The sequence below is a fragment of the Nestor notabilis genome, unplaced genomic scaffold (assembly GCF_000696875.1).
Source record: "Nestor notabilis isolate BGI_N333 unplaced genomic scaffold, ASM69687v1 scaffold4373, whole genome shotgun sequence".
NCBI lineage: Eukaryota > Metazoa > Chordata > Aves > Psittaciformes > Psittacidae > Nestor > Nestor notabilis.
The window spans coordinates 1-14,984 of record NW_009922217.1 but is presented as its reverse complement, the minus strand read 5'-3'; the positions used below and the strand labels follow the sequence as shown (position 1 = coordinate 14,984).

The 14,984-nt window shown below is 38.0% G+C and overlaps 1 protein-coding gene across 1 annotated transcript; it reads left to right on the top strand.

The window, feature by feature from the left end:
- Positions 1 to 7,011: 7,011 nt before the first annotated feature.
- LOC104400227 (sodium channel protein type 1 subunit alpha-like) lies at positions 7,012 to 13,854 on the top strand (the record flags this gene model as incomplete). Its single annotated transcript, XM_010011502.1, has 2 exons — positions 7,012 to 7,275; positions 13,720 to 13,854. Coding segments are annotated over exons 1-2 (399 nt in total), but the record flags the coding sequence as incomplete, so codon positions are not given.
- Between the last annotated feature and the right edge of the window lie 1,130 nt (positions 13,855 to 14,984).

The following is a 14,984-nucleotide window of genomic DNA, read 5'->3' as shown; positions in this document are numbered from 1 at the left end:
AATTCTTTCGCCTGAGTTTTCCCTTAGCAATCAGTTTCATAATGCTGGAAAGTACAAGGAAACAGCAGTCTGTACAGACATTTAAGGTTACCATCCTGAAATTCAAAGAGAGATTAACGAGGCAGCAAAACTGGTCCGGTTTCATTTGCTAATATCTTAAAACTTGATTCTATTTAGTGTCATTTTTACTTTCTGTTCATGGGGACAGATGAGTTATTTCTTACATCTCCAAGTGTGACACATCACATTTTTGATGTATGTAATGAAGAGTCCCGTGAGTCATTAATTCTGCAAGTAGCAGAAAAAAGGATGTGCAGTGTATTTGTTGAAAAATTCATGCACGTTCCCTTTTTGCACTCATCTTTCCACTTCGTCTTGGACACACATTCACACCCAGCAAACCACAGCTGCACTAGCAGTGCGTCTCAGATTGCATCATGTGGCAGTGTACAAATCTAGTCAACAGTCTTTAATCAAATTGAGAAATTGGAGAATAAAAAAACCCGAAAAAAACAGTGGGGCAGGGGAAGCATAAGTATTAATTCACTACTACTTCCAATGCATGCAAAATTTTGGCCCTTGTCCTCATGGGAGTCTTCAACCTTCAACCACCCCGATATCTATTAGAGGGACGGGACAGCCCAGCGCAAGCAATCCCGGTGGTTCCTCAGTTGTGTGGAAGACAACTTTTTCTTGCAAGTGATAAAGGAACTGACAAGGAGAGGTGCCATGCTTGACCTCATGCTCACCAGCAGGGAGGGGCAGGTGAGGAATGTGATGCTCCAGGGCAGGCTTGGCTGCAGTGATCATGAGATGTTGGAGTTCAGGATCCTCAGGGCAGTGAGAAGGGCACACAGCAAGCTCACTGCCCTGGACTTCAAGAGAGCAGACTTTGGCCTCTTCAGGAGCCAGCTCAGTAAGGTTGCATGGGATAAAGTCCTAGAGAGCCAGAATGCTGGCGCATATTCAAGAATCACCTGCTCCAAGCTCAGTAGTGTTGCTTCCCAACAAGAAGGAAATGGGGCAAGAATGCCAGGAGGCCTCGATGGGTGGATAAGGAGCTGCTGAGAAAACTCAGAAGGAAAAAGGAAGCTTATAGAAGGTGGAAGCTACAAGGACAGGCAGCCTGGGAAGAATACAGAGACGTTGGCCAGGAAGCTAGGGATCAGGTCAGGAAAGCTAAGACCCAGTTACAATTGAGTCTGGCAAGGGATGCGAAAGATAACAGAAAGGGGTTCTATACATATGTAGCAAACATAAGACAAACTAGGGGTAATGTTGGCCCTCTCTAGAAGGAAACAGGAGAACTGGCTACCCTGGATTTGGAGAAGGCTGAGGTTCTCAATGACTTTTTTACCTCAGTCTTCACTGGCAAGTCTTGGAAGGCAGATGCAGGGACTGCGAGAATGAAGACCCACTGTAGGAGAAGATCAGGTTTGAGACCATCTTAAGAACCTGAACGTGCACAAGTCCATGGGACCTGATGAAATCCATCCACAGATCCTGAAGGAGCTGGTGAATGAAGTTGCTAAACCACTGTCCATCATATTTGAAAAATCATGGCAGTCAGGTGAAGTTCCTGATGACTGGAAGGAGGGTAATGTAAGCCCCATTTTCAAGAAGGGGAAGGTGGAAGACCCGGGGAACTACAGACCAGTCAGTCTCACCTCTGTGCCTGGCAGGATCATGGAGCAGATTCTCCTGGAAACCACACTAGGGCACGTGAAAAACAACGAGGTGGTTGGAGACAGCCAACATGGTTTCACTAAGGGGAAATCCTGCCTGACCAATTTGGTGGCCTTCTATGATGGGGCTACGAAACTGATGGACAGCAGCAGCGCAGTTGATGTTGTCTACCTGGACTTGTGCAAAGCATTTGACACTGTCCCACAAAAAAGCCTTGTCTCTAAACTGGAGAGACATCAATTTGATGGATGGACCACTCAGTGGATAAAGAATTGACTGGATGGCCACACGCAAAGAATTGTGGTCAATGGCTCAGTGTCCAACTGGAGACTGGTAACAAGTGGTGTCCCTCAGGGGTTGGTGTTGGGACTGATCTTGTTCAACATCTTTGTCGGTGGCATCGACAGTGGGATTGAGTGTGCCCTCAGCAAGTGTCCTGGGTTCACCTTTGCTGATGACACTAAGCTTCATGGTTTGGTTGATACTGTGGAGGGAAGGGATGCCATCGTGAGGGACCTTGACATGCTTGAGAAATGGGCCAATGCCAACTTCATGAAGTTCAACATAGCAAAGTGTAAGGTCCTACACCTGGGTCGGGGCAATCCCAGGCACAGCTACAGGTTGGGCAGAGAAGAGATTCAGAACAGCCCTGCAGAGAAGGACTTGGGGGTGTTGGTTGATGAGAAACTGAACATGAGCTGGCTTCAGTGTGCGCTTGCAGCCCTTCTGGGCAGCCTGCCATATCCCGGGCTGCATCAAAAGAAGTGTGACCAGCAGGTCGAAGGAGGTGGTCCTGCCCCTCTACTCTGCTCTCGTGAGACCTCACTTGGAGTACATGGCACATTGCTATATGGTAAATCTGGGAAACTATAGCTTTTTTTAAGTTAATCATATTGCTATGGTAATTGAGTAAAATTAAATGCTGGCTGAAAATTACATTGCTGAGAAACTTGGTGCCAGAAGCATGGAGGGAGATGCAGGAAAAAAAATCATTTTTAGAGATCAGGTTTGATTTCAGCATGTGGATATAAAGGTGATCATGAAAGTCTTTATATAAGTGTTTACATAGATGAAAGTGTAAAGCTGAACCAGACTTATACTGCGAAGTTGGAACTGGTCTGTTACAAACAAATTCCTACATTTCTAGAACATAGGGTCCAACATTCAGTATATACTGTGGCAAACGGAAGCTAAATTTTGATTCGTGGGTGTTATCACAGAAGATTGAACATCAAAGCATGTTACAGTTTTAGATTTAAGAGTATGGATAATATAAAGAAATTAGCTTGTTGAAGTCTAGGTATTTGCAGTATTGTAGTTCTTACCTGTATGCGAAGGTTCTCCTGACCAAACTCTCTAGAAATTCTTGTCACTATTTGTTATGAAGGGATGAAGAACATGAAAGGTAACAGTAAACCAAATGCTTATTGGGTTAGGAAATAATTTTCTTGTTCAAATCTATCACTTTTTCAGAATTATATATTGTCTAATTGACTTCTTCAAAGGCTAGTGGGTGACTGGTTTGGAATCATTGTTAGATAAGGCACTACCTCTCCATTATTTGCTGACATGTCCCTTTATTTCACCTGCAAAATTTATTCAGGCTTATTCTGCATATAGTCTACAGGTTGTCCATGCACACGAAGTACACTGAGCGTGCTCGGGAATTATCTGGCTTACAACAATGTGTACTACAAGGTATATATGAATATTCTTTGACTGGGAAATTTCAGAAGGAACAGAATGATTCTATTCTCAAATATTTTGAGTACCTTTTTTTCTAGAATTTGGAGTGTTTTGCCTACTGATACAGCGCTCGTAAGGAAGTCACTCAGACAAAATTGGAAATAAAGGAAAGAAAAATTTCATTCACTCCAGAAGGAGAGTAGGAAAGAACTTAATAAGAAATTTATATTTTCTGTATTCGTATATTCTTTCCTCTGTTGAATTACAAGTGCTATGCTAAATTAATAAAAAAGAAGTCCATTTGGATTGTGTAAGCAATGTGTAGTTATTCAGTTAATATTTAATAAATTCCTTGATAGAAAACAGGATACCAGTTGATTAACTGGCCTGGTATCAATTCTTGTCCATACCCTACACAGATAAGTAAGAATAAATTCATCAACTATAATAAAGGAAATAATAGAAACCTTTCCGTTAACCTCTGTGATATGGGAGATGGAAGTGTTTTGGGGTTAAGACTGTAGTGAATACAGTATGTATTTCAAATTGACTTTTAAATTTTTAGAAGACTTCTATTTGCAATTCTGAAGACTTATAATTATGGAAATGCACAAAGAAAAGGAAAAAGTATCTAGAATATCATCCTTTAATCTGCTAAATAGAGGATTTAAAGTATTTAAGTTTCATAATTTTTCCCAAAACATTTTGTTAAGTACAGCCTACTTAGATTTAGATACATCTACAAGTGTGTATCTGGCTTAGTTCTGTACATTTGACAGACCTGAGAACATTCTAGGATTAATCATAGGGAAAAAAAAAAAAAAGTGAAGTTCCTTTCTAGAGGAAAAAATAAGGGTATTACTAGAAAAGACCACAGCATTTGTTGGTTTTAAACTCAGTATGTAAACACAGTAGCTGAAGCAAATGTTTTTGCAGAGTAATTAGTGGCTTTGAAGTAGCTGCTTCTTTGCATTTGCAGGCAAATCCTGCAGGCTTACCTCCTTGATCTGCATGGCTACTGGGCACACTCAGCTGAACTTAAAGGTAATCCTAACAGAGCACCACAGGGTTTCAGAGCTCATCTTTCTTGACAGCTTGTTAGTTGTCCATATTCGTCCTCTTCAAAACATGAGATTGCCCTTGCTACTGTGCAGCAACTCCCTCCCACTGTGCAAGAACTCGTTTGACTTGCTGTGCCCTCGCTGGCCACAGTGGCAGGGAACACCGAGTGCCATATACCATGGGGGTTTTGGTCAATGAAGGGAACTTTCACAGAAAAAATGGCAAAGGGGAAAACCAACCTCCTGAGGCTTACAAGGAGAAAGAAAGGCAAATGTGGCTGCATCACTTCATTTGCTAGTGCCCATGGGGATTAGAGAAGAGAGAAAAAAGAGAGGAGAGGAGAGGAGAGAGAAGAGAAGCCTTTATCCCTTCCTTTGCCAAATAAGCTGAGCAAAACAGAGAGCCTGACTGTCTTTCTTGAATCTCTGTATCTCCCTGAAGCCCACAGAGCAAGTAGTATCCACTTACAGCTGTGGCTCCCATAATATTTGAATAGTGGCTTAGTCTGAGATCTGTTACCCAAAATGCAGTGCCACTTAACAGGGATCAGCTTGGGGATCAGCAATCTCAGTGGTGTGGCTAGTGGATTTTTCTCCTTTCCAAAAATTCATAAGGTGGGATTGAACATTAAGAAATAATGTCAGAGCCTACAAACTGAGTTTATAGCTGTTCAGTAGTTAAGAGACTGAAAAATCCATTCCCAGAATTAAACAGACCCATGAAACGGGAAGCTGGGGGATATCTGCAGGATACTTTCGATGTGGAGGATGACTAGATTTTAAATCCTTGTTGGCTGAGCTACACTTTCTTACATTCTTTTTTTCCCCCTAATGGAGAGATAACAGGATGATACCATTTCCTTTCAGGATTACGAAGAAGGGAAGGATTTAGATAACTGTTTCTGGCTACACTCTGCATGGGTGAAAATTGTGTTTTTGTAGGAGATGAGCTCCTTTAATCTGCCACCTTCATTCTTCAGAAGTCATTCCTCTGTGAGTGATGATTCTATACACCTGAGTGAAACATGTTTTTTTAGTTTTTCTGAGAAATAAAACAAATTGGGATTATAGTGCCCGTAAGCACTTTGAACCCTCTTTCTTTTTTTTATCCACTATATTCCACTACTGAATATATATGTGTGATTACCCTGGAATTAATGATGTAGAGGATTGAAGGTTTATTACTTAATGTATTTTAGTGACCTTCTTTTTCATTTCCCAGCTATGTTTTTCTTTCTTCTCGTTTTATTTCTCATCTAATTTCTTATTCTCCTTATTGACTTTTCCTTAGAAAAAATTTTAACCCTTCCTGCTTCCCTTCCTGCTCCTTTCCCAGTATTCCATTCTTCCACCTACTTTTTTATTCTTCTTTATTTTCATCTCTGCATTTTTATACAACTAATCTTCCAGTCTTCCTATTTATCTTCTCTTGTTCTTCACTTTCTCCCTATATTCTTTCTACATTCATTTACGGTTTCTTGTTTCCATTTTTTGCTCTATTTTCCTCATCTTTTTCTGATTCTTTCCTGGTTTTGTTTGTCACCTTTTGCTTTGTTTAATATGTTTTTCCCCAACTGTCTTTTAGATTCTTACTTCTCTGTCATTCCATATCTCTAGCTAATTTAAATGAGTACTGACCTGCATTGACCCTTGAGCCTCCTGAAAGGCTGACTGATCATTCCGCAAGGACCTCAGCAATGGGTGGAGACTTTACATTCAGGCATGAGGGGTGTATGCGCCGTTGTGTGTCCAAGTATACATTTCATCTGTATGTTTCATGTCATTAGAAAATTATTCAGTAGCATGAAAGATACCTTGCTGAGTTTATTTTCTCAGTTCAAAATATAAATAAACGTGTATATTCAAGTACTTTCAGATTTATCCAGTTACAGCTATTGAATAAAGAACCAAACATATAGTAACAGTTAAATTGAAATTAATATAGGCAATTGTTCTTCCTATTATCTAGAATAACTACCTGTGCAAAGACTTACTGTGCAAAAACCATTACTTTACTACTTCATAATATTCAGAGTTTATTTTTATTTGTTTTTTAAAAATTCTGATTCTGCAGTGCTTGTTTCTGATACTTTTGTTGAACTCAGTGAAAATTTCTGCATTAGCCCTGATGAATTGTGCTGTTTATAGTTACCGGTATAATCCTGATTGATTCCTGAGGAGTGGGAGGTGATTTTAAAATAATCAGAGTTATGAGGAAAGAATGTATTTGACTGCTTTTAAGTACCATGCTTTTGTTTATTTGGAGTAAAAAAACCCCAACATTTTAATCCTAGAGTTGAGAAAATATTGCAGTTTATGTAACTAGCATAAGAGTCATATAAATGCCTTTTGCAAAGGTCAAATCACCAGCAAAACTGCTTATTTTATTTTTTTTACATTATTTTCAACACTCTGTGTATGAACATTCCAACATAGCATAAATGAAAGCACTTAAATGTTTTATCTTTCTTACTTGGTGATTTTAACATATTTGTTTGATTTTATTTTTTTTCTGCTTTCTTTTAGTATTTTCCTATGCAGAAGAATAAATGGTAATTAAAATGTGCAGGATGAAAAGATGGAGCAGTCAGTGCTTGTACCACCAGGACCAGACAGCTTCCAATACTTCACTAGAGAGTCTCTTGCAGCTATTGAACAACGCATTGCTGCAGAAAAAGCTAAGAATCCTAAACAAGATCGTAAAGACGATGATGAAAATGGGCCGAAGCCAAACAGTGATTTGGAGGCAGGAAAAACACTTCCATTTATTTATGGGGACATACCTCCAGGAATGGTGTCTGAGCCCTTGGAAGACATGGACCCATATTACATCAATAAAAAAGTGAGTCTGGTATCGATCCTGTTCATATGCCAGTGTTTGGAGTGCTTTATCATGTTCATTTCATTTTCGTGGAGTGGGTCATATAACTTGTTACTTCAGTCTGTTAATCCACAACCATGTAGGAAAATGTCATTCTAATAATGTGGAAATACTTGAGCACTGCTAAAGGACTAGATGTATAACAAGAGCAGAAAATGTTTGATGCCAGCAATGCATATACATTCTGCTTTCCAGAAAGCATCCTCTTCATTTACATAAAAATTTATTCCTTTGATATAATTGAATTTATATCAACACTGTACATGAACATTCCAACATAGCATAAATGAAAGCACTTAAAAATAAATGGGTTATTTTATTATTTTTATTTATCAAAGCACATTTTCTTCCCAGAAATCTACTTTTATAGCAAATTCCTAAGAAATTCATGGAATCAGTAGAGAAACGCACAGATAAGCAGAAAATGCCATAAAGAGAGTGTAAAACTGATTTAAAAAATTCTGATGGAACTGGTCTTGAAAAGCCCTGGAATCCTTTCAGGGTGATTCTGTCAGGAAAGGCTCACAGTTTATTGTGATAGCTAGCTTGGGTGATACTTTAATTATTAGATACTGTGATTATGAAAATCAGTATCAAGACAGGAGTTATTTTGATTTTCCAAAAGTGCTGTGTTCTCAGTGTCTTACCTTGCTAAATTTTGTGTGATTTATGAATCTTCTTTTGACAAGAGAGAAAATACTGTGTAAAAGAACAATATTTTTATCTTTATTATTTGATGCCTGTGAAAGAGCCTTTATCTGCCATTCACGGGGTATGAAGATTTATCTTTAAATCCTAACTCTACTTTTCCAAAGATAAAAGATGTGTTTCTATGAAAGCAGGCCTTGTATAGTTCTGTACTGATTGTGTCTGTTTGCAATAGAAGATCACCTATAATTATACCCCTATGTGCCCACAGCTCATCTTGGATCTTTATAGTCAAATCAGTCTGTCTTGTGCATCTTATAGTAAAAACAGATACATAATAGGTATGACTTACAGGTAAGCCTCTAGAGCCCTTAGAAACAGAAGACCATTTCAGTCCCTTCACAGATGGAGCTGGAAACTTACTACATCATCCAGGTCTGATGATAGAGCTGGAAGAAGCAGAGTGAAACCAGCTGAACGTATTCAGACGAGCTCCTGCACTATTTGAAAGGAAAAATCTTTTCATTTGCACACTAAATAACTTTATTGGTATGTCACATACCTGCTGGTATTCTCTTCTTTGTGCTGAAGTCCACAAATCTTCTCTATGCATGTGCTTTAATGTTCTACAGAACAGAAATAGAAACAGCCCTGTCAGTCAAATACAAGAAAAAAATTCTCACACACTGCAATTCTCTCCAGTTTTTCTTCCTTCGGTATAAGGAAAATAAACTTTCCTAACAGAAATTCAATGTCTACTTCAATTTTACAGTCAAAATTACTTTAAAATATCTAATTCCTGGATTTTTTTTTTCTAGCTGTGTGTGAATTCTAGAAAGGTTTTTATCTTGTTTTGTCTTTTGAGAGTATTGGTAGTAGCTGATGCTCCTGCAAGTCTCAGGTGGAAAAATAGTTTGAGGAAAGCCTGAAGAAAAAGTGAACATCTCTGGAAGATGTGAAGGACTCTTAGTGCTCAATGCATTTACCTCTGTACCATTTAGCTTTCTCTCTATCCCTCTCTGAACTCTACCTTGTAAAGCCAAGGAGTCAGTCAACACACCCTCTCCCAGTGTAGTGGTCTGACAACTACTGCATGATGGTTAGAGATTCTATATTTTTGCCTGGGGAAGCATATATCTGAAATTAATATGGATCTAACAGAAAACACTAGAATGAAGGAAAATATTTATTTGCAAGAAAGGATTAGGACAACTGTAGGGAATAGCAGATGTTACTGTTGGTTCAGAACTCTATTTAGATATCTGCATAAACTGATTTATCAACAGAAATATATCAGTTTGGCTTCCAAACTTTCAAATAGGAAATAGAAATGATTACCCACAACACTGATCAAATTATACTAATGAGCATGGTCACACTATTTATTCAGGAAACCTGTACAAGAATTTTAGGAGTATCTTTTCTATTCCAAATTTGGGTCATAAATGAAATCATCCATCATTTGCCTCATATGCAAGTATTTCAGCCCATTGAGGTTTATCGGGTTTTTTTGTTTGTTTGTTTTCCTATTTTTTTATAGCAATATTGAACAAATTCACTGTATTTTTGCATTCATTGAATGTTGAAACATCATCTAGAGTGTTTCACATTTCATCTTTGGGTCCCTTTTTCTAAGCAATATTGTTATGCATGTGTATGCCATGACCTAATACAGTTTAATACAGAATAAGACAGGAATAAATAAATTTGTTAAGCTGGTGAGAGCCTTAATTTCTGGATAAGGTAGCCCTGAGATGAAACGTTAAAAATGGGAAAACCTTTTAAGAGAAACAAAACCAGATAGATGTGCTAGTTTTATGGTTTTGTAATTGTCCTTCTATGCAAAATCTACACCTAAAGAGGACATACTCAAGCCCAATATTAATCTGAGGGTGAAAGGAAAAGGGAAAAATTGACAACTGCTGTTTGACAATGGACCAACCCATTGTAGCAAATTTACGCACATGATAGTGTTATTGATTTACTCTGTATCACAGATAGCCTTAAAGCCAGCAACGGTACCCTTGGAACATAATTATTTTATTATAATACAGTACATTACAATATTTGACCTTATATTCTTATGATTTTATTATAATGGAATGCTGTCTGTGGTTGTCAATAGTGCTCGTCTTTAGAACTGCGAAGTTTAGCATCCTAAATGTTTGCAATGCTCTTATAAATCTAAAATTGAGTTAAAAAATGAACTTGGACCTTACAAATTTTTCAAGTATCACTTCTGTGTAAGTGCAAATCAGTGTGTTCCCAGTATAATAGTGACTGCCTGTTTGTGCTCAAGCTGCTGTTAGAAAGGATCAAGGAAGTTCACATCACTGTATAGAGAAATGATCAGCTGGATCCCCTTAAGATCCTGACCTACAGGCATGCATAAAAATCTGGTCCAGTTGGTTTCATATTTTGAGGGCTGGCTATTTTCTGTTGAACCTAGGCTGCTACATTAAAGAGGAGAGAAAGAACAGGAGGAACTAAATGGGTCTTATTTCACGTTCCTCCTGCTACAATATAGATATAGTATTGTTGATTGCCATTCCATGCCCTACCTCTCGCCAGAAGGATGTTGAATGATGTCTGTCAGAAAAGGTACATCCTTTTGGCCTGGCACTTGGTAATATCCATCCCTAATCTGATCAAACCACTGTCTCCTCAGACTCGTAGATTTTGGGGTTGCAGAAACAAAAAGATTCTTTAAAATTGCTTTACTTAACTAGTACATCAGAACAGGTGAATGCACTAGTGATTTTAGATATTTTGTATAGGTGTAAATGAAAGAATTTTTAAGTGAAAAGTTTTAGCAAAACAGAAAATTAAGGTCTTTCTTACTAGAAAAAAAGATTGGTTTCAGAAGATAACCACAAAACAAAGAAATGACAACTTCCAATATGCCACGAGTCTCTTGTTCTAGCTGCCCCTGGGGCTTTTCCCAGGAAACTAATGTGTCACCTCTTGTCTTTCAGAAGGTCCTTTGAGATTTTAGATGGTGTTTATTTAACTGTAGGAAGTGGAAATGCAATGGAGAAGCAGTCAGCCTGCTTAATGTAGCCTCCCAGAAACTACATGTAAAGCTAACTGGGAGGAAGGAGAGGAGAAATAAGGTTTTGGGAACTCTTTGTCCCAAAAGGTTCTTGGAGACCGTATGTTCAGCATAGACTTTTCTTTACTTCTCCTCCTGTGCCCTGCTAAAAATACAGTTTCTGGGTTTATATATAATATGGCAGAAGTTACAGAACTGGATTCTGTTAGGTTACAGATGCAAAAACAGCAAATCAGGGACTTCTCATTGGGGATTTGTTTGAATTTATATTCACACTCAAATACGTCGAACATGAGCAGGTTTCCTGCCTTTATACAATGATTAAAACACTTTATAAAACCTAAGCCTTGAAAGGTATACATAATCCTTGATATAAAAATATTAATGTTACAAATTGCTTAGAATTTATTTAGCTTTTCTCAGTGTATATCCACTTTGTCCTGACAGCTTTGGGTACAATACTTCATGTTCATCCACACTGCCTACACATTGGCTTGCATCTGGGTTGAGACTGGAGTGAGATATAGCACACTATGGAGGGAAGTTTACATAGGGATTGGATATCAGCTGTTATCTGTATTTTTTATGAAAATTCTTCTTCAGATGTAAAACACAATTTTAATTCATGTCTAAGGCTACAAGTCAGAGGATCAACAAAGTCATTCTGAAGGCTCCAATCACAAAGAAGCTTTGAGTGAAAAATTAAAACTGAGGTAGTTAATTTATGTCTTGTTGGTTCTACTTATGCAGGGCAGCAGAAAATAGAACAGCTAAAATAGCAGCAGCTTCCAACTGAAACTGGAGCTGTGCCAGCATGCTGTTATTTTCCAGAAGGCATGTTAGAAAAGAGATGTATGTTTAATATGCTTGTGTCTAAAGATTTTTTTTAAAATGTAGGTTGACTAAATGTAGGTGGTGTAGTCTTAAATACAAAGTTAGTAGGGAGTGTGATTTTTAATGTATTTTGTCGACTACCTCATAGCTACAAAAGCCAAGAGCGGGAGCTGGAGGATTCTTAGGTGTAAGTCCTAGAGTTTGGGACAGACCTGGGAGGGGAAATTCACCTTCCCCCTTGGGATGTGAGGTTTTAAAACATTGTGCCAAAAAAATCATTCACCTGCTTGCTTCCTTCAGTGTTTAAAATGAAAGCTTCATTTAAAGTCGGGTCATCTTCAGTTACACTTTGAAGGTTGCTTATTGTCTGTAGTCTATAACTGGAAGTGTAATTTGGAAAAATTAGCTCAGGCTTCATCCCTCTGTCTTCAGTTTCATATGCAGTTTCTCTATTTCTGTGCAGAAGCGGGGAAATCAAATACATATTTTATATCGTTACTACACATAGAGTCATAGAGTGGTTTGGCTTGGAAAGGACCTTAAAGATCATCTAGTTCTAACCTCCCTTTCATGGTCCGTACATACTAAGCTTCCTTGCCATATTTTCTCTCTGCCAGCCTTGCCAGAAATACTTACTTTCTTACAGTCTTCAAGTGATGGTTGATCTCATGGACACCAGAAAAGATCAACATACCCTTTCCCACACTTCCACTGGCATTCTAGTTTATAACTCACTTTGTCAGCCATGTAATGAAAAACAAGGAGGCTTCATCAGACTTACTTATGAAATATACAATTCTGACAAAACAAGAAAAACAATTTTGGACATTTCTCTTGGGCAGATTCTTCAATACCTATAATTCATTCTAATTTAGGCTATAAACCTTGCATCATCCCTTCAATTGCATGCAGCTTTATTCTGAGGTACTGACCTTTCCTTCTGCAGTGTTTTGATTTCTTTCTGCTTGAACTTGACAGTCCACATTTCCTATGCTGTACTGTTAACGCTCTTGCAGCCATGATGGCCTACAGTGGAAGCAAAGCAATGTTTGTAGGGTTCACAGATTTATTGGAGAAAAAATGCCAAGTTTTCAGTGTACAGAATTTTCTACAATTTGCTGAAGCAAGGCTCGCATGCCTCTAAGTTTCTCTAAATTTGATAGGCTCTTTAACTGTTAAAATTTAAATTTAACAAATATGTATGTTCTGGAAAAGTTTCACACCTTCAAGCCACAGTTGTACAGGGAAGTCGTCTTGGGTGCATCTCTTGCTGTCCTCTGCTAAGGTGTATTCAGATGACCACAGTCCTCAGAGATCTACCTAAGCATGTCTATATGCGTTAATGCTATTTTCTCTCTCCTTAGCACAAATACCAAGAAACAGGCTAGAATTAAAAAAAATAATTAACAAATGGGTAGTCTATTAAATCAGTTTCTAGAAGGATTCTCTTACTAACATATCCTTAACATCCACAGGTAAGGTTTCTCTGCTTATGGCATTTCAAATAGGAAGAGGAAGTTTTCTATGGGAAAAATAAATACAATTATAATTTTAGTTAGTCATTTCTGCACCACTTTTTTTACAAGAAACACATGTAAATGTATTGTATTAATATACTGAGGTTCTTAAATGAAGAAGTAGTATAAAAACATTAATGAATTGAATGTTCTATATTTAAAATTATATTTTCATATGTCAGGTACATCAGGTAAGTACTGGAATTAAACTTTATTTAAAAAATGAGTCATGGTTTTTGTGTTTTAACTATTCAAAAACTGTCAATTTTGGTGATTGGTCACTAGGAACAGTCTTAAAATCAGCATCTGCAATGAATACACACTTATAAAATGTCTTTTCTTTCTCTTTTTCAGACCTTTATAGTATTGAATAAAGGGAAGGCAATCTTCCGATTCAGTGCCACCTCTGCCCTGTACATTTTAACTCCCTTCAATCCTCTTAGAAAAATAGCTATTAAAATTTTGGTACATTCATATCCTTTTTCAATGGTTGTTCAAAATGTTACGCACTGAAATTCAGAAAACTTATCTCTCTATTTCATTGTAAATAAAGGTTTTATTAGGCTGTTAATTTTATTTTTATTTTACAGTGGAAGACATGCTAAGATTTTATAAATACTAGAAAATATGCTATATCATATAGGTGCATTTTAGCTATTCTGTTGAATTTCAATATTTCTGCTGTACAAAATGGATTTAAGGATCTTGATAAATTTTTCAGAAAAGTTTCTTCAGATTTATTTTAGCATTGATTTCTCTTTTTATGTTTTGCATAAACGTAAGAAGATTCTTTTTTGAGTTTTGCAAGCAATTACATGTATATGCAATTGTTCATGAACAGTTAGCTCAGGGGTATAGTTATATTGTCTTTTAGGGGTCCTTCTGAGGTCATCCTCAAGACCAGCTTTATAGTCTCTTGCAGCAGCATGCCTGGAAGCCTGGTTCATGCATATTCAATCTCACATTCCCAAACCTTCCAGCTGCACCATAAAACTCTGCCAAATTTAATACATTGCCAGAAAGCATAGGCAGCCGCCCTGCAGGCTGTATGTCCACATGGTGGACAGACTGGGGGACCATAACTGATAGGATGGTGCTCAAGGTAAAGTTTTAGACTGGCACATGCAATTAGTCCCTGATGTTCATAACAGGCTGATAGGAACTTCTGGCAGGTGAGGGTTTGGTGCACTTTTTTTGCAAAATCCCAGGACTGGGAAAAGTAGTCACCAAATGAAAATTTCAGTGTGACGGTAAGATTTTAAATATTGAACAGTTAGTCGAAGTTAGAAGCCTATTATTAGAGACAGCTGGCACAGTCTTCTAGGTCTTTAGGAGAAGGAAGAATCAAGGCTGGCTGACGCTGACTCAGAAGACCTTTTCCTCTGAGCTTCCTGGCAGATCAAAGCAGTGAGAGAAGGGGAGAAAAGTGTCTGGAGTGGAGTAAGGGAGCATTGGGGGACAGTAGCTAAGGGATCTGACAGAGACCTGCAGACATGGTGTTGGCGATGGTGAGAAAATCAGCCAAAGGCTGCCAGATTGAAGCCTCTAATGAACACTCATGCCTGCATCTGTGCTAGTCATGGGTAATCATAGAATCGTAGAATCATAGAATAGTCAGG